Here is a 20,112-nt window from a genome sequence, read left to right as displayed (position 1 = left end):
ACAAAATCAAGAACTACAGAGGTTGTTAGTGGAGCGTTATCTCCCCGCTTTTTCTGTTATCACCTCTTGGTTGTTTTAGCTATCTGGCTTTTTGTTTTGCAAATGTATGTAGAGCTCTTCAGAGAGGGAAGTACCCTTAGATGTGATGTCTGAAAAATGGTTCAAAAAGCCTTTGACAAGGTCAGGCTTTCAAGTGAAAGACAAATCTGCCTCATGCTTTTTTTTTTTCTTCTTTTTTCCTTTTTTTTTCTTGTTTTTTTTTTTTTTATATCTTCTCTAAGTTTGTGAGGGCTTTGAAAGTTTGAGGAAGAGCATCAAACCAATATTGGCTAACGCATTCGGCTACATCTTAAATTCCTTTAACCCTTCATGGAACATTTTTGGGAGCTAGAGGCATTTGTGCGTATAGGTGTGTTCACCTGCCTGTTCCCTTTCTGCCTGAGGGATTCAGCATGTTTGAGCAGAGATGAAACTAGGGAAACAGTGTGTACGCAGCCAAATCGAGTCTCCATACCGTTACAGGTGCATGTCTAGCTCTTGTGAGATGCACCTCCAGTGGTTCCTGGTGGAGGGTTCACCAGGGTGAACCTTGGATGTGAAGGAGTTATGTCCCAGAAAACAAATTTGCCTTGCACTCACCCCTTCCCTTCAACTTTTGGGTGATAAAGATCGTGAGAAAACTGTGCCGTTACAGACAGCCCTTATCCACTCCTCTGATGCCATTAATGGCCTGATCACACCCTTTTTAATTAATGAATGGGAGAAGCGCTTTCAACACCAACCCATGCCTTCCATTTCTCCCAGACCTGCAGCGGGTTGTCTGGCTGCAGGACGGTGGGGCTGGTACAGCGCCTGGGCGCGGGTCTGAGGGTCATGCTCAGCCCCACAGCAGTGCCAGGCGTTTTCCTGTGCTTGCTGCTGATCCACGCCTTGCTCCGGGCTTTCTCCATCGGGAGTTTGTGTGATACTTTCATGCAGGTGAGTCAAGATGTAGCGAGATGCTGACTCCAAACTTCTAGGCTGTTTTGGAGTCCTTCTGTGATATCTGAAGACCTTGTGCATGGCTACCTCAACTCCCCCTCCCTTCTTTTCTGCTCGGTAGGTGCTGGATTGCACTGGTCTGCAGTGCTGGCAGGCACTGGGCACCGCTGCACGAGTTGCTGCTCTGTGGGGATTGGAGTTGCCAGGTCCTTATCTGGAGCCACCCCTAGAGACACGGCTGGGACACCACTTGACTTTCACCCGAGGGTGCTCAGCAAAAGCCTGTGGACACCAGAGGGGGGGGAAAGATGGAAGCTGTTAGAATTCAGATGTTCATGCCCTGCTCCTTTGACAGCTTCTGTCTGTAAGTGATGCTTTCCCGGAGCGATGGCACTGTGAGCAGATTGCGTGGTTGATTTTGTCGCGATGGAGTTTGTGTTCTGGGAGTTAAAAATACCGTGCTTAGGAGCTGGCCACTGTCTTCTGCAGAGCCACACACAGCAGCTGTGGCTGACCTGCTGAGATAATGATGGTGACTTTCAGAAGGGGAAGACTTCTAAAATACTACATGTTTCAATTTTTATTTTTTAAATATGTATTTATCTCCTTCTGAAACTTTGTGGCAAACACATGCATTTGGGCTAATGGAGGTTCAGTTTAAGTGTAAAAAGACTTGGTGCAATATAGTGGTTATTACATGGAAGTCGATGAGGATACTCTAGGTTTGCAATTATCTCCTTTCAACAGGAATGATAGTAAAGGATTGTAAAATGTGACCTTTGCAGATTCTAGATTGAACCCCTTTAGTTTTACTTTGTTCCTTAATCTGATGGTGATCAAGCTTTCCAAGCTATGCTGCAAGCCGTGTCCCCAAGTAAATGGGCATTCAAGCAGATCAACTTACGGCATTTTATTAAGTTAACACTCATGCAAAAGCCACCTCCAGAGCTTAATAATTATTTACTGAGTGCTCCTGGGTCATGAGAGAGGTTTTCATTAAGTTCAGAAAGCATTATGTTCAGCAGCTTGTGAAGGTGTGTTTTAAAGACAGGAAGAAAAATGGAAAACTACTAAATGGTGCACAGCTATTTAAAAAAAAAAATTAGCTGAGGATTAGATATTTTTGTTTGTGTGGTTATGTTTTGTTGGGTGGGTTTTTTGGGCGCTTTTTTGGTTTTGTGGGTTTTTTTTTTTTTTTTTTCACCCCAGCAAAGACAAACTTATCCACTGAGATCATTAGCTTTGTAATTCAGCCCTTAGCTCCTGGGTGGTAGACCTGTGTGGTGGGAGTTTCAGGGTTTTTTTTTCCTTCCCGGACTGACCAGGTGCATGCAATGCAGTCGGGTAGATGGATGGATGCCCGCTGGGCTGAGAGTTGTTCAATGGGTGCAGCCTGTGGTGTGGGGTAAGTGGTGCTGCTGCAGGAGAGCAGCTTTGAGCTGGTGCAGGTCAGGATAAGAAGGCGCTGGAGGGATAGGAGAATGTTTACCTTGATGATGGAGCAGATGCAGCAGCAGTGTCACTTTAAATGTGTAACCTTCAAATGTGAAAGCTTTCTTTCACACAGAAGCCTGAACCTTAGTCCTTACTTTATTATAAAGGCTGATAAAGGTTTCCACGCTGTTTATGTAATTGCTGTGTCCTTGGCAAGTAATGACATATGAGGGTGGCAACTGTTGGGTGGTGTTTTTTTTTTTTTTTTTTACATTGATACTTAAGTAACACCAGGCGGTTGGCATGGCGAGTGGAGTGTCGCTGTAACCCACAATCAGTTATTAAAGTTTAGGAATGAAGTACAAAGTGCTCCAGGGAAAATGCTGTAGTAGTTAGAATCCCTTACCTTGGCTGAAGATGGAGAAGAGGTTGTGGTGGTTTGGTGTTTGGGTTTTTTTTTTCTTCTTTTTTTTTTTTTTTTTTTTCGTTTGAGGATGTTTTGGGTTGTGTTCTTTGGGGGGAGGGGGGTAGTCTGCCACCTTCTTGGTCACCCACACCCCATCGCCACCCCCCTTTTTAAATTTTTTTTTTATTCTTCCCTTTTCTGTCACTCTGTGGTAAACAGTGATGCTGGCTGGCGGGTTAGGTGCTGCTAGAAGTGTTGCTTCAGCCACATACATACTATTGACAACAAAAAGTTTCTTGAGGTTTTACTGCTTGGTAAAGAGACTGGAAACAGAATCTGGACAAATAAACTTCAGTTTTGAGGGAACTCTAGTGGGCATTGAACAGGAGGGCTGTTGGAAGGGGAGCTGTGCTGCTGTCTCTTCTGATAATGCCTTCTGGAGGTCAGGCCAAATATTTGAGTTGTAACGTTGGTGACTTCTCATCTGCTTGCTTTAAAGATGAGGATAGTTCTATGCTAATGTCAGACCCTTAAATGTGGATGCCTTTCTCTTCTCTATAAATAATTATGAATGGGATAAGGGTAAGATACGAAACACAAGCATTTAAATCCGGTGTTATTTCTTACTTCTGAGATCTGGTGCAACTCAGTGGATTTCGTGAGGTGCTAAATCTGCTTTTCTTGGCTGATTTCTCTATGGACTAACCCATTAACAAACAGTTGGCATGAACAGAGGAGAGCAACAGCCTCCCTCTTGTGTGCCATTTCTCTGCTTAGAGCAGGGTAGGCGATCCTGCCCACAGCAAGTGGTTTTGAAAGCTTTTTTTTTTTTTTAATGCATTCTGTTTGATTCTTGTTCATCTCTGTTTGAGGAAGCTTTGGGTTTGAGGATTTGGCCTAAGAAACCTTACATTGGAGGCTTTTCTTTTTTCTTAAAAAAAAAAAAATAAAAAAAATATATATAAAACACGGTAAATTAAAAGTGAAGGTGAATGAAATATTTTTTTTTTTCTGGTTAAAAATCTCCAGAGAAGTTTCTGAATGAATACATAGCTAATACAAAATAATGTTTGTAAACCATACAACTCAAATGATGCATGTGAACCAGAGAACTTGTTCAATCAATTTATAAGGATCTGAAAACAGAACCAACCAGCAAAAGATGAGGTTGTCTTTTTGTCCAAGGAGACAGAGATAAAATAATCAGTGTGTATCTGGGAAGGTAAATTAGGCTTTAAAAGGTATGGTCTCTTGAATTGATGGCAACAAAATCAAACTTGATTTTAATCTGATCGGTTGCCTTTTATGCAATGACCACCTGCTTTATAACTTAAGAGTGCAGTAACTAACATTTCCCAGGCATCTGTGCAAAGGATATTTAAATTAAACTTATTTAATAAAACGTTATCACTTCATGATTAATTGGATTGGCACATGACACTCATAACTAATAACTCTCAGTCTGTATTACACTATACTTATTAGAACACTAATGGATAACTGGTTTAATCATATGTCAATTAAAAGGATGAGTTGGTTTCATTTATTGCAATTAAGTGGTATCCATAAACGGTGTTTGCAGGAAGTATCTAGATCACATCATGTATCAGTTGTGTGTGTGTGTGTGTGTGTGTGTGGGCTCTGTTACTGACGCTACATAATCCGGGGGTGAATCAGTTCATGTAGGAGAGTTTTGACTCCCCAGCTGCAGGTCCTGGGTCACTCTGCAGTAGGTGGCACTTGGTCAGGGGAAGGTCTGTCTGTGTGGCAGTGCCTGAAGGTCAGGAAGCTTTAAAAAATATGGGTTTCAAAACTCTCTGGATGAAGCTTTTAACGTAACAGGTTTTTAATTGCTTTTTTGTTTGGAAAACTGAGTTTCTGACAAACCTGCTCCTTTTTGCTCTGGAGGGTACATGGTGATGAAACTGGAACAGTCTTCCATTGCACTGCGGAGCTTCGCACAGATCATCCTGCGGTGAGGAGCAGGCGTGGGGGGGAAGGGCAGCCGGGCGGGCAGATGACCCGTGTGTTGTGCGTGGGGCAGGCTTAGAGGATGGGAGAACCAAGCTTCAAACCATTTTCCATGTTTGATCAGTGCCACCGGTGGGGAGTGGAAGGAGCCTGGTGCGGTGGGACCGCCCTGCCCCGGGAGGAGCTTTACAGCCCCCGGGGCGTAAATAACGGGAAATCTGCGTGGCAGGAGCTGCCTTGTGTTTGGCCAGCTTCGTTCACAGTGCTTGTGACAGGAGCATCTGGTCAGGCAGGCAGGTGTTGTGCAGCAGCTTTTAGCCTAGATAAAAGTGTTGTTTGAACTCCAGCGCGTTGCTGGCCGTGGCTGGGGTGTGGCAGCGCCTTGCTGCCCGCGCTGCCTGTGCTTGGGCTTCTGCACCTCGGCGCTGCTGAAAATTGTAATGGGAACAACGCGTCCGCTGAGCTTGTAGCTCTGTTGTAGATGCGCTGGTTTCTGGCTTTCCCTTTGAAATAAGGGTGAGCAGGACATTCAGTAATCTCCTCTCAAGCTTTTTGCTTCCCCCTTCATCTGGCCACCAAAATCTGGTGTTCTGGATGTGAATAAAATCAGACTCTTCCCCTTGCTGGCACCTGCTCTTCTTTTGGTACTTGTTTAAAAATACATTGCCCGACCTTGTGCTACCTGCCTAATTACAGCTAAGACAATTTTCCCAGTGAAGAATTAAAATATTGAGCATCATTGCAAAAGAAATAAAGCTTGCAAGCTTCTCTGCTTTTTGGGAGTTTGGAGGAACAGTGTTTTCTGGGACTGTTGTTTCTTTTAAAGGTACAATACTTGAAGATTATGTGGAAATCCATTTCTCCTTCCTTCTCCATCGCATTCCCCAAAATTTTAGTATATGGGAAGGTTTTTCTGAGATAGTTTTCAGCACGCTTGGCTTTGGTAGGTGGAGAAACAGTTCAAAATGAAAGAAGGTGGGAGGAACTGCTGGGTTACCAATTTTGCAGCATTAGGTGTCTGTAAATGCCAGTTGCACACAAATGAGAAATGTGCTTAGTGTGACACAAAATAAGCTTTTCCTTGACACAAGAAGAATGAATCCTTGCTTAAAGGCAGCATTTGAGTGCCTTTTTTTGCTCATCTGTTAGAGTGGTCTCGGAAGTGGGGTGTGCAATAGTACTGGTGAGCAGGAAGAAAATACTAACACTTCAGTCATACATGTATATCATTCATAAATAAATAAATGTACATATATTGGGGGTGCATGCTCCATCTTTTTTCCTGGTAGGGGGGTGTAATCAAAAAAAATGAGGAGACCGCTGACCTATAACTACCCTGGGCATGGAAATAAAGCATCTTCTCTGTTTGGAATTGTGCAAGTAGTTCAGATGTGCAGCCAGGAAACACGCTGCTGGGTTTAGATGTGAGAATGCTTCGCCCTTAATTGAAAGGGTGGTGTTTTTTACAAGTATCACAGTAAATGACTTGTCTTGAGCAGCTAATTAGTACGATTATTCCACAGCTGCATTAGTTTCACCACAAAGGTTTTCTCTTGTTTTATCAAAAGGATCAGTGTCTCTGTGAATCTTTCAACCTGACAGGTCTTAAATAGCAAGATGGTCCCCTGCCTCCCTGCCCCCAAAATGTGTGCTCTGGAAAACAGGAGTTTGATCTCTTGGGGGAGTTAAGTGTAGGTTCGCCTTTTCCATTTCTATGCTGAACAGTTTTCAGCATCGGTCGTAAACAAAGCTGGAAAACATCCAGCAGCACTGGCTCTGGTTGCCCAAGCACAAGTAGCTCGTGGTGCCTGCAGCCTCCAGATGACATGTGGAAGGGATTCTGGCTCCTGTACTCCTTTGCAAGCTGTCCTGTCAGCATCCTGCAGGTAGCACTGAAACCCTGGAGCCAGAGGTGGGGTTTTCAAGAGCAGCCTCCTCCTGGAGCAGAAGGATCACTACTGGCTTCTCCAGGCATGGTCCTGCATTGTTACAGCCTAATGAGCCCTTTTATCCACGGGCTGACGGCTATCAGCTGCAGCAGTCAGAATCGGAAACCAAATATTGTGAATTATATGCACTGTAGCTCTTTCTTATATGGAGTCATATATTACCCATTTCCAACATCCTTCCCTCAAAGGATGTGCAGCTTGGTGTTTACATACCCTAGTTGTTCAGCCTTATGCTACAGAAATGTCTTATAAATGGGCTTCAGTTCAGAGGGCTAACAAAATGATGGGATGCTTCTGTTCAGAAGGTGTCCCTGCAGTCCATGGCAGTGTCCCCTGGTTTGTCCCGTGCTGTCAAGTAGGAAGCTGTGCTTGCTGACGGCTTAGAAACAGCTCTTAGGTAGTGAAGCAGTGCAGTGTGCTAGCTCTCGCCAACCTGACATGCTTTATAAAAAGTGTAACTGAAATAAAGCCATTATTGTTGTTGATTCTGCTTGTTCTTGTATCTCACTGTGCTTGGAAGATGCTGGTAGGCATGAAGGGGGAGGTTTTTGTTTTTTTTTTTTTTGTGGGGGGGGGAGCTTGTGGGGGGGCATATGTGTGTGTGTCTGGTTTATAGCTGTGAAGAGTGTCACCACCACCAAATCCAACCCTGGGGTAGTATTTTGCAGGAAATAACTGAACTTTGTTACGTTGTGTTTTCATGGGAGAGGTAGATTTATTTTATCTATTTATTTTTAAGCTAGATCATTAGACCTGGATTATTAACTATACCTATCATTAGATTTGGTATGGCCCTTTATTAATTTTTTTTAAAAAAGAATGAGTGCCTGCTTATGTCTATAAAAGCATTTGTTTTTCTTGTGGATGGTTGCTGTAAAAATTGAAACAGAAAATAGCTCTTTACAGCTGAATATTGGCATTTGGAAATGGTTAGCTGCAGTCAAGTTAAGGCAGCCTAACGTGGCTGCTAAGTACCTGAAGTAGGTCAACTCCGAATTCTCCCTTGCATGGTGCGGCATATCCTCGCCCATCCCGCTCCATGATCTGATGTAGTTCTGCAAGCTCCAACCGCTGGAACTGCGATCCTGCTTGTGGAAGCTGAGCTGTCTTTCTCTGGTCTTCCCACAGCAATTCCGAGCATCCTGGCGCTTCCAAGCCTCCCTTAAGCTCCTCCAGCATGACCTCACGAATCCTGCTACGACAGCAGCTCATGCGTGAGCAGATGCAGGAGCAGGAGCGTCGGGAGCAGCAGCAGAAGCAGCAAGCAGCCCAGTTCATGCAGCAGCGAGTACCCGTCAGCCAGACTCCTGCCATCAACGTCAGCGTCCCCACCAGCCTGCCCCCTGCCACCCAGGTACCCATGGAGGTCCTCAAGGTACGCCAGTCTCTCTGCCTTTCTGTTCAGGAGCTCTCGCTCATCTAAGCGTGCTTTAATAGACACACAGTTAATAGGGATTTTTGGCAATGAAATTTTGCAAATAAGCTGCCCTATGGCTTGATCTGGAGCTTATATTGATGTCCTGGTAGTGAAGAATGGAAAACTTCTTTTAAAAAGTTTGCGTGACTTGTTTTCTTTAAACTTTGAGATATTAGGAGAGAGGTTTTGTTACAAAACTAGTGTTTCCGTCATTTTCCCTTCGGAAAAAATTCTTATTTTCAAAAAGAAGAAACTATTAATAGATATTCAAATCATGTTTTGGTTTTTTAAAAGAAAACTACTAAATACTTTCGTAAAATGGAGTCAAAACTCATTACAAAAGAGCTCCTCAGAAAGCCGTAATCTGAAATATGGGTGAGTTTTCAGCCTCTTCCAACAAGCCTTTGTAATCCTTTTTTGCTTAAATGACTTGTTTGCTATTAGTAGCTTTGGATTCCTTGTCCTACTGGAAACTGTAGGAGCTTGTTAGTATTCCTCTGTCAAAGGGCATGTAGCTTGCTAATTACTTGGGGGAGAAAAACATCAATGGCTATAAAAAAGAGATAATTTCATGTGCTGGTTAAGTCCAAGTAGAGTAAAGCAGTGTGAAATGTGTGAGTGAAAGAATGCAAAATGTTTTGGAGAAACTTGCTGACATAGTTCACGAAAGTAAACTTTTGATTAGTTTTGAAGTTTTATCTATTTGCTCTGTACTATTGCTAAATCTTTTTATTACAGTCTGATGTTTAGTACCCGCTTTCAGTCAGTAAGCATGTTCTTACTAGAGAAGTTATTTGAACTTGGTTACAATCCGCTTGTAGTTCGCTCATTGCTGTTACATATCAATGATATATATTCAAAGATTTAGTTTTAAAATAGATTTGCAGGCTCAGGATTTTGAGGCAGTCTGTGTGATGGGTTTATGGAGGAAATGAGTAGGGTGCTTTTATTTATTGAATCTGCGTTATGGTATTGTGGTGACAGTGCCAAATCTAATATTAATTGGGACACTAGAGCCGTACTCAAGTATGGTCTATGATCTAGGAGCAAAAAGTCAATACTTGAACTTTGAATTCTATATATGGATACGCACACATTTCTATTAAAAATTAAATATGATATACTTTTGAGTGTGTGTGCATGTGCCTATAGTAAAGGAGTCAAAAATTGACTGAGAAGAGCAACGTTGTGTAATGTTTGTGTATAACAGTTTGTTAAACTTGTTTCCAGGTTATGACACTGTAGCTATAATTCAGATCCAGCAGATGTGTAGGTGCTATGAAATAGTTTTTTGTTTGTAGTTAAGGAAAGGGACTAAAGTACTGAAGTGCTAGCAGTTGTCTTTATTATTCATTTTACAATTGCCTCTTTATATAAGAAAGAAGGGGAGGTAGCCCTTCGTTTCTGAGGGACAAGCTGTGGAAGACCTTGCAGCCGAAAGGTGATGTGCAGTTATTGTTTAGTAGGGACTGGCTTATCATAGGAGTTGCATGCAAATCTGTAGCTGGCTAGAGCATGGCTAGGGGTCTTCATGCGGAGGACTTGAACGTGTATCCTCATCCTTCAGCACCGCAAAAGAGTTATCTGTCCCCTTTTCCTCCTGGTGGAGGAGGGCCTTTTGGGAAGAGGGAGGACACCTCCCCTGCACTCATCTTTGGCCCAAATGGCAGCATGCATCACCCTGTAGAGCTGAAAGCCAAGAGAATGTGTCCTTAACTAGCTTGTAAATTAAAAGTAGTAACTGGCAGCAGCTATCTCTTGGTGAAAGAGAATTGTGCTTTGAAGGTGACGGTTGTGGAAAGGTGAGCTACTGAAATGGTGCCTGTCTTCTCATCACCTGCATTTACATAAGTAACAGTCAGAACTAGCAAAACCCAGTCCTCTTGGTCTCTGCCTAGGAGAGGAGAGGAGACTGCTTTTGCATAGTTTTTCTGTTTGTGTTTTTGGTGGAGGAAAGCAGCTAAAGGTTCATCCTTTTATCCTTACTGAAAAAAGTCGACCGGTCTTTAAAAAAGAAAAAAAAAAAAAAAAAAAGAAAAAAAAAAAGAACAAAATACCAGGCTTGAGGTCATGCTCTTGCTGAAAGTTTACCAACAATGTTTCAGTGACAGTAAGGATTTGGCTGAAAGGTCCATGTAATATTTTATTTGTTAAATAGGTCATTTGGCTCAAAAAATGAGATTAACAATAAATCAGGGTCTTCCTGGTGCCGATACGCTGACAGCCAGCTCTGCCTGCAGTAACACTGTACGAGTGACATCATTTCCCTGTAGCTGCTTTTTACACTTCAGTTGTTTTTTAGCTGTAGACAAATTTTCCGTATGAGCTGTACAGAAGTTTTAATTAGATAAATAGGGAACTAAGTTGGTAGCTTTATTATCCAGATGGTCTGGATTTAGTGACCTTAAAGAATGAGATAGACAAAAAGGGGATTTTTACACTTTCAGAAATGTTAATCTGCAAGGCAACTTACTTTAAAGGAGATCTTTTTGAGAATAACTTCACAAACAAATAAGACCAAATGTAGTAGCTGGTTTTGTTTGGTTTTGTTTATTTGGGAATTTAGCATCACAAAACCCAACTCCAAGCTTGTTGAAAGTGTCAATGTTTTGTGTTTGTAACTACATTGTGTGACTTGCCCTTTTCTTCCATATCTCACAATGTGAGAAGGAGAAGAATACTTGCTGTCTGAGGATGGTAGTTTGGAATGACTAGCTTAAAAAAAAGCCAAAGGTGTTAATGAGCTTGGATTTTATGTTGTTTTCGAGGTGTTCCTTTAGCAACAATACAGAAAGAAGAAATACATAACGAATCTATGTCACATTGCATAGGAATCTCCAAATTACATAATGTGGTATGCTCAAGGCCATATGAATAAATAGGATTTTATTTTCTTGAGTAATGACTTATTGCATCACTTCTCTGCCAAGTAATGTAGCTCGGTAAGGTAGGAAATGACCTGTTGGAATTCATTTTGTGTTGCTTATGTGCAGCCTAATTAAGAGATGGACTAGGAGTAGGTCTAATCCTTTTGGAACAGTATCTCTTTGAATCTAATAGCCAAAGGAAAATCTGTTACGGCTTTCAATTATCCTTCTGCAGAGCTTCACAGATGTACGGGCTGGTTTATCATTAAGCACGTTCTCATCCATCTCCTGTTGGGGTTCAGGACCAACACTACGGAGACATGGCACAAGAGTTTCTTCACTTCTGCAATTCAACTTCTTGCTCTGCCTTGGAAATAGGAGCGTATAACGTAAAATGTTGATTGTTGGAGCTGCTCCAGGCCCTATCAATGTTGGCTCAGGATCCATTCCTGAGGTACAAAGTTTGTATTTTTATTTAGAAAAGTTAACTTCTTTGCAGAGAGTTTGTCTTAAGATGTCTTCAGTGGTATGGAGCAGCTTCTTCCATACAGGTGTATTTTAGTTTTGTGTACTTAACTGGTATTAGGAAGCTGTTCTTTTTGTTGTAGATTGCAGTTATTCTCTTGTCGATAGGAGTCCTTATCTGCTGGAGCAGAAGCATTGCTGCTGTTCTCAACTTCAGTATTCCGGAGCTGATCTCTGGGAGCCGGTTGCTGCATTTCTGTAAGCAGCGCCAGCCCCAGCCTTGAGCAGCTCATCCATCCATCAGGTCCCTGCCTGTGGTCACTGCCACCTGATGATAGGTTAGTCCTTTGGCCCTTCAGTCATCCCTTTGCAAAACAGAACTGCTATTAATCCCATACCTTGTGGAGTTAAAGTTTGTTAAAGGTGGTGAAATCCTTGGCTATTGGACATTGAAAGAGTATGTTCTTGGTTTCTAGTGAAGCTGGTCCGTTATCAGCTTCCCCACAGCTGTCTTGGACTGCATCTGTTGCTGTGTTCCTGCTTGCTATTGTGGGATTAGCTTTCCTCCTGTAGTCCTAGCAGCTGTCGACAATTATTTAGAGGCATCTCCTGTTGATGTGATGGCGTTCTTGGGTTCTGCTTTTCATGTCTTTCATGCTCCTCCTTTCCTGCTCCCAGCCTCCTTTCCTACTAAGCAACTTGCAGGATCCTTGCAAAGTGAGGGACCTGCCGTGTTACTGACAGCAGCAGGAAACTCCCTGCCTTTCTGACGGGCGGTGGTACCCTGGCCTTGTCCATCGCATAGTTTTCAATCTTCTACACCAGTCCAGACAGCTAATTTTAAGATTTTTTTGTTGTTGTTCAGCAGGCAGAAATAGTGTCTTGTATGACCAGAGTTTTACATAATGTCCTCCTGGCATCTTCACCAAAGCTGCACTGTGGCGGTGTGAGTATGGGGCTCATCACCCCTTTACGTGCTTTTAAGAGACACAGAAAGAAAAGGGGTTTCATTCATCTAAAAGATCCAGGGGAAAAAGAAAGGAATGACTGTAAAGGCTGAAATTACCAGCTATTGCGCCTTATTTCCCCAAGCAAGGCTTGTGAGATCTTCTACTTGTTTTTTGGGTTTGAAAAGTTCTGCCGATAGAAGTAGCCAGACCTGAGGTGTTGGTTAAGGCTTGTCTCTGAAGATTGCTCTCTGCTAATTTTTTTTTTAAGTAGTCTTATTTACAGAGTTCGCAGTGGTCCAGAAAGTAAACTAATTGCAGAAATTCAAAGGGGGCTGGGGGAGGAGTGGGGACTTGCCTGTTTGCTCATTGAGAAATGTTATAATAATTGGCTTGTAGCTTTGCTGGGTGGTTTGTAGTGCCTTTCCTGATTTCTGGATAAAGTTTACTGGTCAGAACAAACATAACACAATCCCCTAAGCACTTTGGACCTGCCTGCTCAAAACACAATGTGTCATTGCAGAAACTGTGACTGGTGTGAGCGGGTTTATGTCCTCCATACGGGGGGAGAAGCACTGGAACATCCCCAGGAGTCTGGAAAGGAGGCTCAGGGCCAGCACTGGCCCACAGAATTGCAAATCGGGTCCTGTGAAAACGTTACCAGTTCTTGCAGGACTGGAAACATTATCAGTGGGCAGCTGACATCCAGCCCTCTGCATGTCTCGCATGTGAAAAATTGAGGGTGAACGCTTTTTCCTCTCTGTCTCCCCATGTTATTTGTTGGTGTTCCTCAGTTGGTGCATGGATGTGAGGCTTGTGCTGTTGTGTTTTTAATGGGGTGCACAAGGGTTGATAGAAGCCTAAACTGGATGTGTTGTGAAATGGTGGGGTCCCTGTCCCAGTCTGTCCCTGCTGCTGCATGGAAATGCTCCTGAGGATGTGGTTGGTGTACATCCCCTTCCTCCCGCGTGCTGTCGTACCAAACAAATAGTACAGTAAGAAATCTGCTGGACTTCTCGTGTCTTTTCCTCTCTCTTTGTCTGCCATTGTGCGTTTAAGAAGGTAATTTCTCTTTGCTACAGGTGCTGAGATGAGAGATGCTTGCCTGAGAGCAGCTCCACGTTGGATGCTGCTGCCAAGTACAGCCTCGAGGGCTGGGGTGAGAACCCGCAGTGGGTGTTTGCTGCGTGACCTGGCATGTTCCTGCAGTGGTGCAGGTGTCTTTTGGGCACTACATAAATTCTTTGCAGTAATAAGATAAAAGTAGGTCTCCAGGTGGTATGACAGGTCCCTTTTAGGATGCCAGCATCCCCTTTATCCTTGTTTCTGGAGAGTGAGCAAACAGTTCCTTTGCCCCAGGGGATCTGGGCAAGGCAGGTTCTGCTTTGGTGATCTGCAGCTTGAGATCTCTCCTGTCTGGGTGTGAACTCTGCTCCCGCATAGCGCCTGCCCTTACTAACGGGGCAGTACACTCCAACATGTATATAAAATGATACGTATGAAAATAAAGGCAACAAAAACATTTTAAATATTTGTTATTAATGGATTGTTAATAGTGTATTTGCATACAACAATGCTTATTTGCTGGATATTTTAAAATGTGTCTGCCGCTAAGGACCCTGCCTAGGATTCCTCCTGCCATGCCGTGCTGTCTGGGTTGGTGGCTTCATGGTAGACATTAACTGCTCTTCTGGTGCTAGAATTACAGCTCTCTACTGCTGTGTCTTGTCAGCGTGGCCTTTCTTTCACCTGTGGTCCTGACCAAGCTGAAACCTCTCCTTTTCAAAGCCTAGAACTAGATACTGTTTACTGGATTTCCACTCTTGCTTTATTATTCCACGAGTTTTTGCCCATCTCATGGCAGTATTGTGGGCTGATCATTACTGATACCAGAGTGGGCTCATTCATCTCTTTCTTAATGCCATCCCATTGCTGTGTTTCATGCTCAGCTTTCCCCTCACAGCATTTGTGAGTTGACAGGAGTGCAGTGTTGCAGCTGTGCTGCTTGGAAGGGTGCAGGCGGCCAGGCTGGCCTCTTGCCTTCGCCCTTGTGTCATTGTTCATTCAGATTTTAAATGCGCCACCACGATAAGCTCTTTGCATCAGATACCCTGTATTTCTTCATTTTTGAAATGCCAGGCATGCCTGCTGAGTGATGTTAATGACTATGGACATATATATAAAAAAACCCCAACCTCCTACTAGTCCTTTTCCAGTGTACTTATTACAGAGAGTGACCTGTGGTGGTAACGCAGCCCTGCCTAGCAGGGAAGGCTGTGCAGTTAGCAATAGCGTTCTTGGTGTAGCAGTTACCATAAAACTTAATTGTATAGGGGACTTATCTCACAGTTCTGAAGAACAGGAACAATGGGTTGTCAAGATAAAACATGTATAGCATCTGCTACAGCAAATGTGTGTTTGTGGACACACTTATCTGATTAAAAGTTAATTTAATCTAACCTGACAATGGTAGATAGTAGTGTGTGCTGGTAGGTTAAGTAAGAGTGGTGTGTATTTTGCAATTGAGAACTTAGACAAGTGATTTGCCAGACTGAGTCTTGGTGAACTTCAGACAGAACATTTAAACTAAGGTTACTTACACTCAGCGACTCTGGTATACGTAGCTTAAGCCTACAGCAAATTCTTCATAAAGAAAAAGTTGCATTTAACTACAGGACCACTAAAGCCTGCCTTGTCTCCCAAGCTTTCATGTACGTAAAAGTATCTCTCAGGCCTTAAATCTTTTGCTTGCTTAGTGGGTTGAAAGCTGTTCCAAAACAAGCACTGGTGCTTGATGTCTGTGGTTAGTAATAGAGGTAAAATGTAAACTCTTGCTTAACACCTAGGTTATTAGACATTAAAAATGCATGGAATTCAAGGGGGCAACATACTTTGTGTATGTATCTGACTGCTTGACTGCTAGTGCAAAGCACTGCTTTCACCCTTTGTCCCAAATGTCCTTTTCGTATGGATGCAAATACATGTGTTGCTTAGCTCTTGAAGAGAAATGCTGTTGCTGACAAAGATGTCTGATCTTTCTGTCTTGGCTCTTCAGCTGTGGTCACTGTGGCACAAAATACAGCTCTCAAAGTTGTGGGACAAACCGTGCTGCTGCTGAATTGTGCTGCTGGGGGGCTAGGGTATTTCCTGGGCAACTGATGCTGCGAGCAGAGTGTGGAGGGTTGGCGAGAAACTGCTTCTTACCACAGAGCTGTTGCCCTGCAAGTTCACAGTAGCTACCTAGTTGTTCGAAATAATGTTTTGACATGGAGGAAATAAAGGTGTATTCACACAAAACAAAACAGGCATCTGGAGGTCCAAGCTGCGATTGCCTTTCAGAAGGTTCTGGTGGTTTATACCCTGCTTGATGGTCTTGAGGATTTGCTGTCTTCCTGCTGGCATGGTAACATCCATAAAGTTAAGGAGAACTTACGAAGTGTTCTCTTATGGCTTCAAAGCACTTTTTTTTTTTTTTTTTTTTTTTTAACGGTCTAGACGTATTATCTGATGGCTGAGTTACCAGACCTTGGGAAAATGGTGGTTCACCATGTGTCAGTGGCTGTTTCAGACCGGCAGAAGATGAGATAATCTTCCTAAAGAATTGTAGGTATCCATAGTTGTGGGTATTAAAAGCATTGATGAGGCTCCACAGCCCACCAGCTAACAGGTTTTAACAGCTTGTATTAAGTCCTTTTTGGTCAATGTTAATTTCAAAACCACCTTATTCCACTCTACTGGTTGAGCCAAGGATGTATGAAGAGGGTGAGTGCTGGTCCTTGCAGTTGTGTTTGTCGAGTCCATGGCTTAATTCGGCAGAAAATAGTGGCCAGAGCCACACGTGACACTGGGGAGCTGGGTTGGAGGTGTAGGGAGCCTCTGGTGATACCTTCAATAGAAGTTAAATTTTAAATGTGAAAAATCAGACCTGTTTAAATTAATCTTTTGGTATTATGTATACTCACAAATATTTCAGTTCTTCAGCTAGTTTGGCAGCATTATTCTCTGAGATGCTGAACTCGTGAGTGAATGAATTCAAAGTGACAAGCTGGAGACATTCCTGCCATTCAAGAGAGGCTTAAGGAATTTCTTATTGGCTAAATTACAAATATGTAGCATTTTGCCCAGCACTGCATGGCAATTTCAACCTGCCTGACCGTGACAAGATTAGCACTTTTCCTCCCCCCTCCTCAGCAGTAATATTTTTTTTCTTTTTTAAAAAAATTAGATTAAGAAGTACCAGGCAGAGATGCAAAAGCTTGAAAGAGTGAAAACCAGCCTTACCTCGAATGATTCTGTCTGTCATTGGATTGGTTCCTTAATTAGCCCCATGTCCTTTAACCTCTTGAGAAATAAGTAAGGGATAAATTTGGGGATAAAGACAAAGACGCCCGGAGATTTACCACACACCGCTAGGTAATTCATCAAGGAATGTTGGTAATTAGCCCTGCCTCTTTCCTTTCTGGCTCATTTAATAAAACTGGTTGATTTAAAATAATGCCTGCTGGTTCATTATCAACTACTTTAAGAGCCAAGTTATGAACTTGAAACAAAAACCAGTATTGTGTCGTCTGTAAAGGACCTGGCAAGTGTGTTGTGGTTTTGATTTTTTAAAAAAGAAGTTACTCAGCCCCGTCATCAGTCTTCCCAGCTTGATAATTAAATATTACTTTGTTTGGATTACCATTTGGCTTTTTGGTTGTATTTATTTCTAGTGTCTACGATGGAGAGGCAGGCAGAGAGGAGGAAAAATAATCCAAGATTTTGAAGAGGTACATGTCAAAATGTGTTAAGAAGGCATGGCCTGATGGAATTCAGCTGAATACAGACTTTACAATAGTAGTAGACGTCCAGTTGAGGAAATGGGTAACTGCTTTAACCCTTTATCTTTTGGAAATAAGTGCCAGCCGCATGTCTTGTTCTTTGAGCAAAATGATTCCTTTTAGTAAGTGCTTGTAGTGGAAATTTATCTCTGAATTGAGGACAGAACTCATCTGGTTTGTATTTGCTTAGGAAAACACTCATGCAGCATTCTTACTTTTTTGTTATAGATAGGAACAGCATTACTCAGAAATTAAGATGATCAGGCTAGAACTGGATCTATACATTGCTGCCTCTGCACTTTTCTGGGAGAATATCCCTGTATGGCAGTATCCAGTTTAAGTTTGTTTCATGAACAGTTAGTTGCTGGCCAGCGGATCTGGTTAGGTCTTTCTGTCTGACTTCAAAGAATTAAGTTACTATTACTGTTAATTTGCCTTTAATAATTGTTAGACTTGTGTTGCAACACTTGTGGAACTTGTGGGCTAGAGGAAAAGCAGGTGGTGCTAGCCTTCTGCTTCTGCTTGCCGTATCTTGAATCCTTTAAAAGACTTTTTCTGAACTTCCTCTAACTCATCACTATCGTTTGGGGCAGAATTGGATATAGTGTTTCAGTACAAACAAGAAAAAACATCCTCCTCTCTCGCCTTCCATACATCCCCTTTGCAACCTCTGGGATGGTGCTTATTCTGGGGTAGTTTGCGTTTGTTACTTGCTGCTGTGACCCAGCAAAACTGTGTCGTCTCTTTTATATGCTTGGCAGATTAGTAACTTGAAAAAAAATTAAAAAGTGATGGTCTTTGTGAAACTATTGCTCTACCATTTTTAGTTCTTAGCAACCCTTTTGTTACTAACCATGACGATAATTTGCTGCCTCCAATCACTTGCAGAGAGAGCACTGGGGTATTGGGGTAACCGCTCAACTTTGTAGGTTGTTAGAAGCACTTCCACTGGATGCCAGTTCTGTATTTTTTTATATATATATATAATATATATAACTTGTTCATTATTTTTAGGTTTATTAATAAAGTTTTATAGTTTAATGTGATTCAGAATCAGGAATGTTTTCTCCAGCTTGTAATGATGTGGAGCAGAAAATTGAGCATCTTTAAAACAACAACAATAAAAAAAACCCAAACCAAACAACAAACAAACAAAAAACCTAGCACTCCCCCCCCCCCTCCCCCCCCAACATAACTATTTAATACCAGTGTTTTTGCAAAGTTAGAATGTCCACGCCAAATTAATAGTTAGGGTTTTCCACATCATATCTTTTTAACATAACATATTTTTGCTATGGACCTCTGTGACTTAGTATCCCTGATTTACTGAATATCAGTAGTTGCAATTCCAGCTAGTTCTTTGAAAATTCTTGGGTAAATTACAGTTCAAGCAGATTTTTTTTTTTCTTCCTTTTGAACTTGATCATGAGCAGCAAGCATTTCAACACCAGTATTACAGTGATTAAACTGGTACATGAAATTCTGGGAAGCACTGAGGACTCGGTCATTCATTGCATTGCACTTTCATAATCTCTCAGCAGATGGCATTATGGTTTCCAAGTGTGTGCGTGCTGGGAAAGCTCGCAGCTGCTGGGAAAGTTGTCTTTCTAGACTATTCCTTTCACCAATGAAGGCTAATACTCGGGTGTTAAGAATTGTTTTGACACATTATTCTAATCATGTTGTTTGCTTTTGTTCTTGTATTTTATTTTTACCGACTAGTATCCCAGAGGTACCTTTAAGCCGTTTACTGGTTAAATGCTGTATGTAATAGTGCATGTAAAAACAATTACTGCTAGAAAGTCTGTGAAAAGCAGGCTGCCTTTTTTAAATAAACCTGCTACTGGTGTCCAGTAGGAGTAATAAATTTTTTCAGCAAGTAAGACCAGAGTGCTGAAAAAGCTTAAGCGACAGAACTGGAGCATGTTTTCCATGGAACGTTCCCGATCCTCAAAGCTATTTAAGACACAACTGCACTGTGGCAAATTATACCCCCCTTCCTGCTTTTGTGCTACAAATCCTGATTTTTGTAGACAATATGAGCTAGTATGTGATACCTTTCTGGAAGAAAGTTGTGGAGATTACTGTATTTCTAAATGAATGTGGCTTACACAACCCTGAAGCCATGCGTTGGTTTCAGGCAACCCACCTACTTGAAGCCCTGGCTTCTGACAACAGCATTTTTGTTACTGACTTGGCTGGAATCTGTGTCTTATCTCCAAATGAAAACATTGACATCAGCAGGAATGGGTCTTGTGTGTTTAAAGAAACTAATGTTTCAAAGAAGTATTTCTTTGTCCTGGAGCAGTGTCCTCCTCCCTCGCTCTGCCCCCACCCCGTTTTGCACATGGAGGGTGGCAGATGCGCTTGCCAGAAAGCATCACGGGCCGTGAGAGTGCTACGGATGCTGAAGGTAGGGCAGTGCGGAGAGCTGTCACTGGAGCTGACCTTGGAGTCTCAGCAGCAGCAGTCGTCAGGCACCTACGTATCTTTAAAAGGTCTGTGCCTAAGGGTTCGTTGCTGCAAGCTCCAGGAAATCCTAAGAGTGAATTTCAGAGTATTTTTCCCTTCCCTATGTAACACTGACATTTCTTTTTCTTTCCTGGTTACAACAAAAGGCCTTGCCAATAAACTTGCTATAGTAAAATATGCTTGTAGCAGTATCATAGAATCACAGCATGATTTGGATCTTAATGGAAGTGATCTTAAAGATTATGGTGGGGGGTTGGAACTTGATAGGCAGGGACACCTTCCACTAGACCAGGTTGCTCAAAGCCCTATCCAACCTGGCCTTGAACACCACCACAAGTATCAAACCAGAAGTTATTCTGATGTGGAATCAGAAATAATTTATG

At 42.4% G+C, this 20,112-nt stretch overlaps 1 protein-coding gene across 5 annotated transcripts in view; it reads left to right on the top strand.

Moving 5' to 3' along the window:
• Positions 1-20,112, top strand: part of MITF (melanocyte inducing transcription factor) — a 110,115-nt gene that overhangs the window by 52,460 nt on the left and 37,543 nt on the right. For all 5 annotated transcript variants that reach the window (XM_040591253.1, XM_040591255.1, XM_040591254.1 and 2 more), the window contains exon 2: positions 7,870-8,116. In XM_040591253.1, the coding sequence (XP_040447187.1) occupies positions 7,870-8,116 (247 nt within the window). The remainder of the gene's footprint in view (positions 1-7,869; positions 8,117-20,112) is intronic.

Source organism: Falco naumanni, chromosome 4 (genome assembly GCF_017639655.2).
Source record: "Falco naumanni isolate bFalNau1 chromosome 4, bFalNau1.pat, whole genome shotgun sequence".
Classification (NCBI taxonomy): domain Eukaryota; kingdom Metazoa; phylum Chordata; class Aves; order Falconiformes; family Falconidae; genus Falco; species Falco naumanni.
Note: the sequence above shows the minus strand (reverse complement) of the source record. Positions and strands in the feature narration are given on the sequence as shown.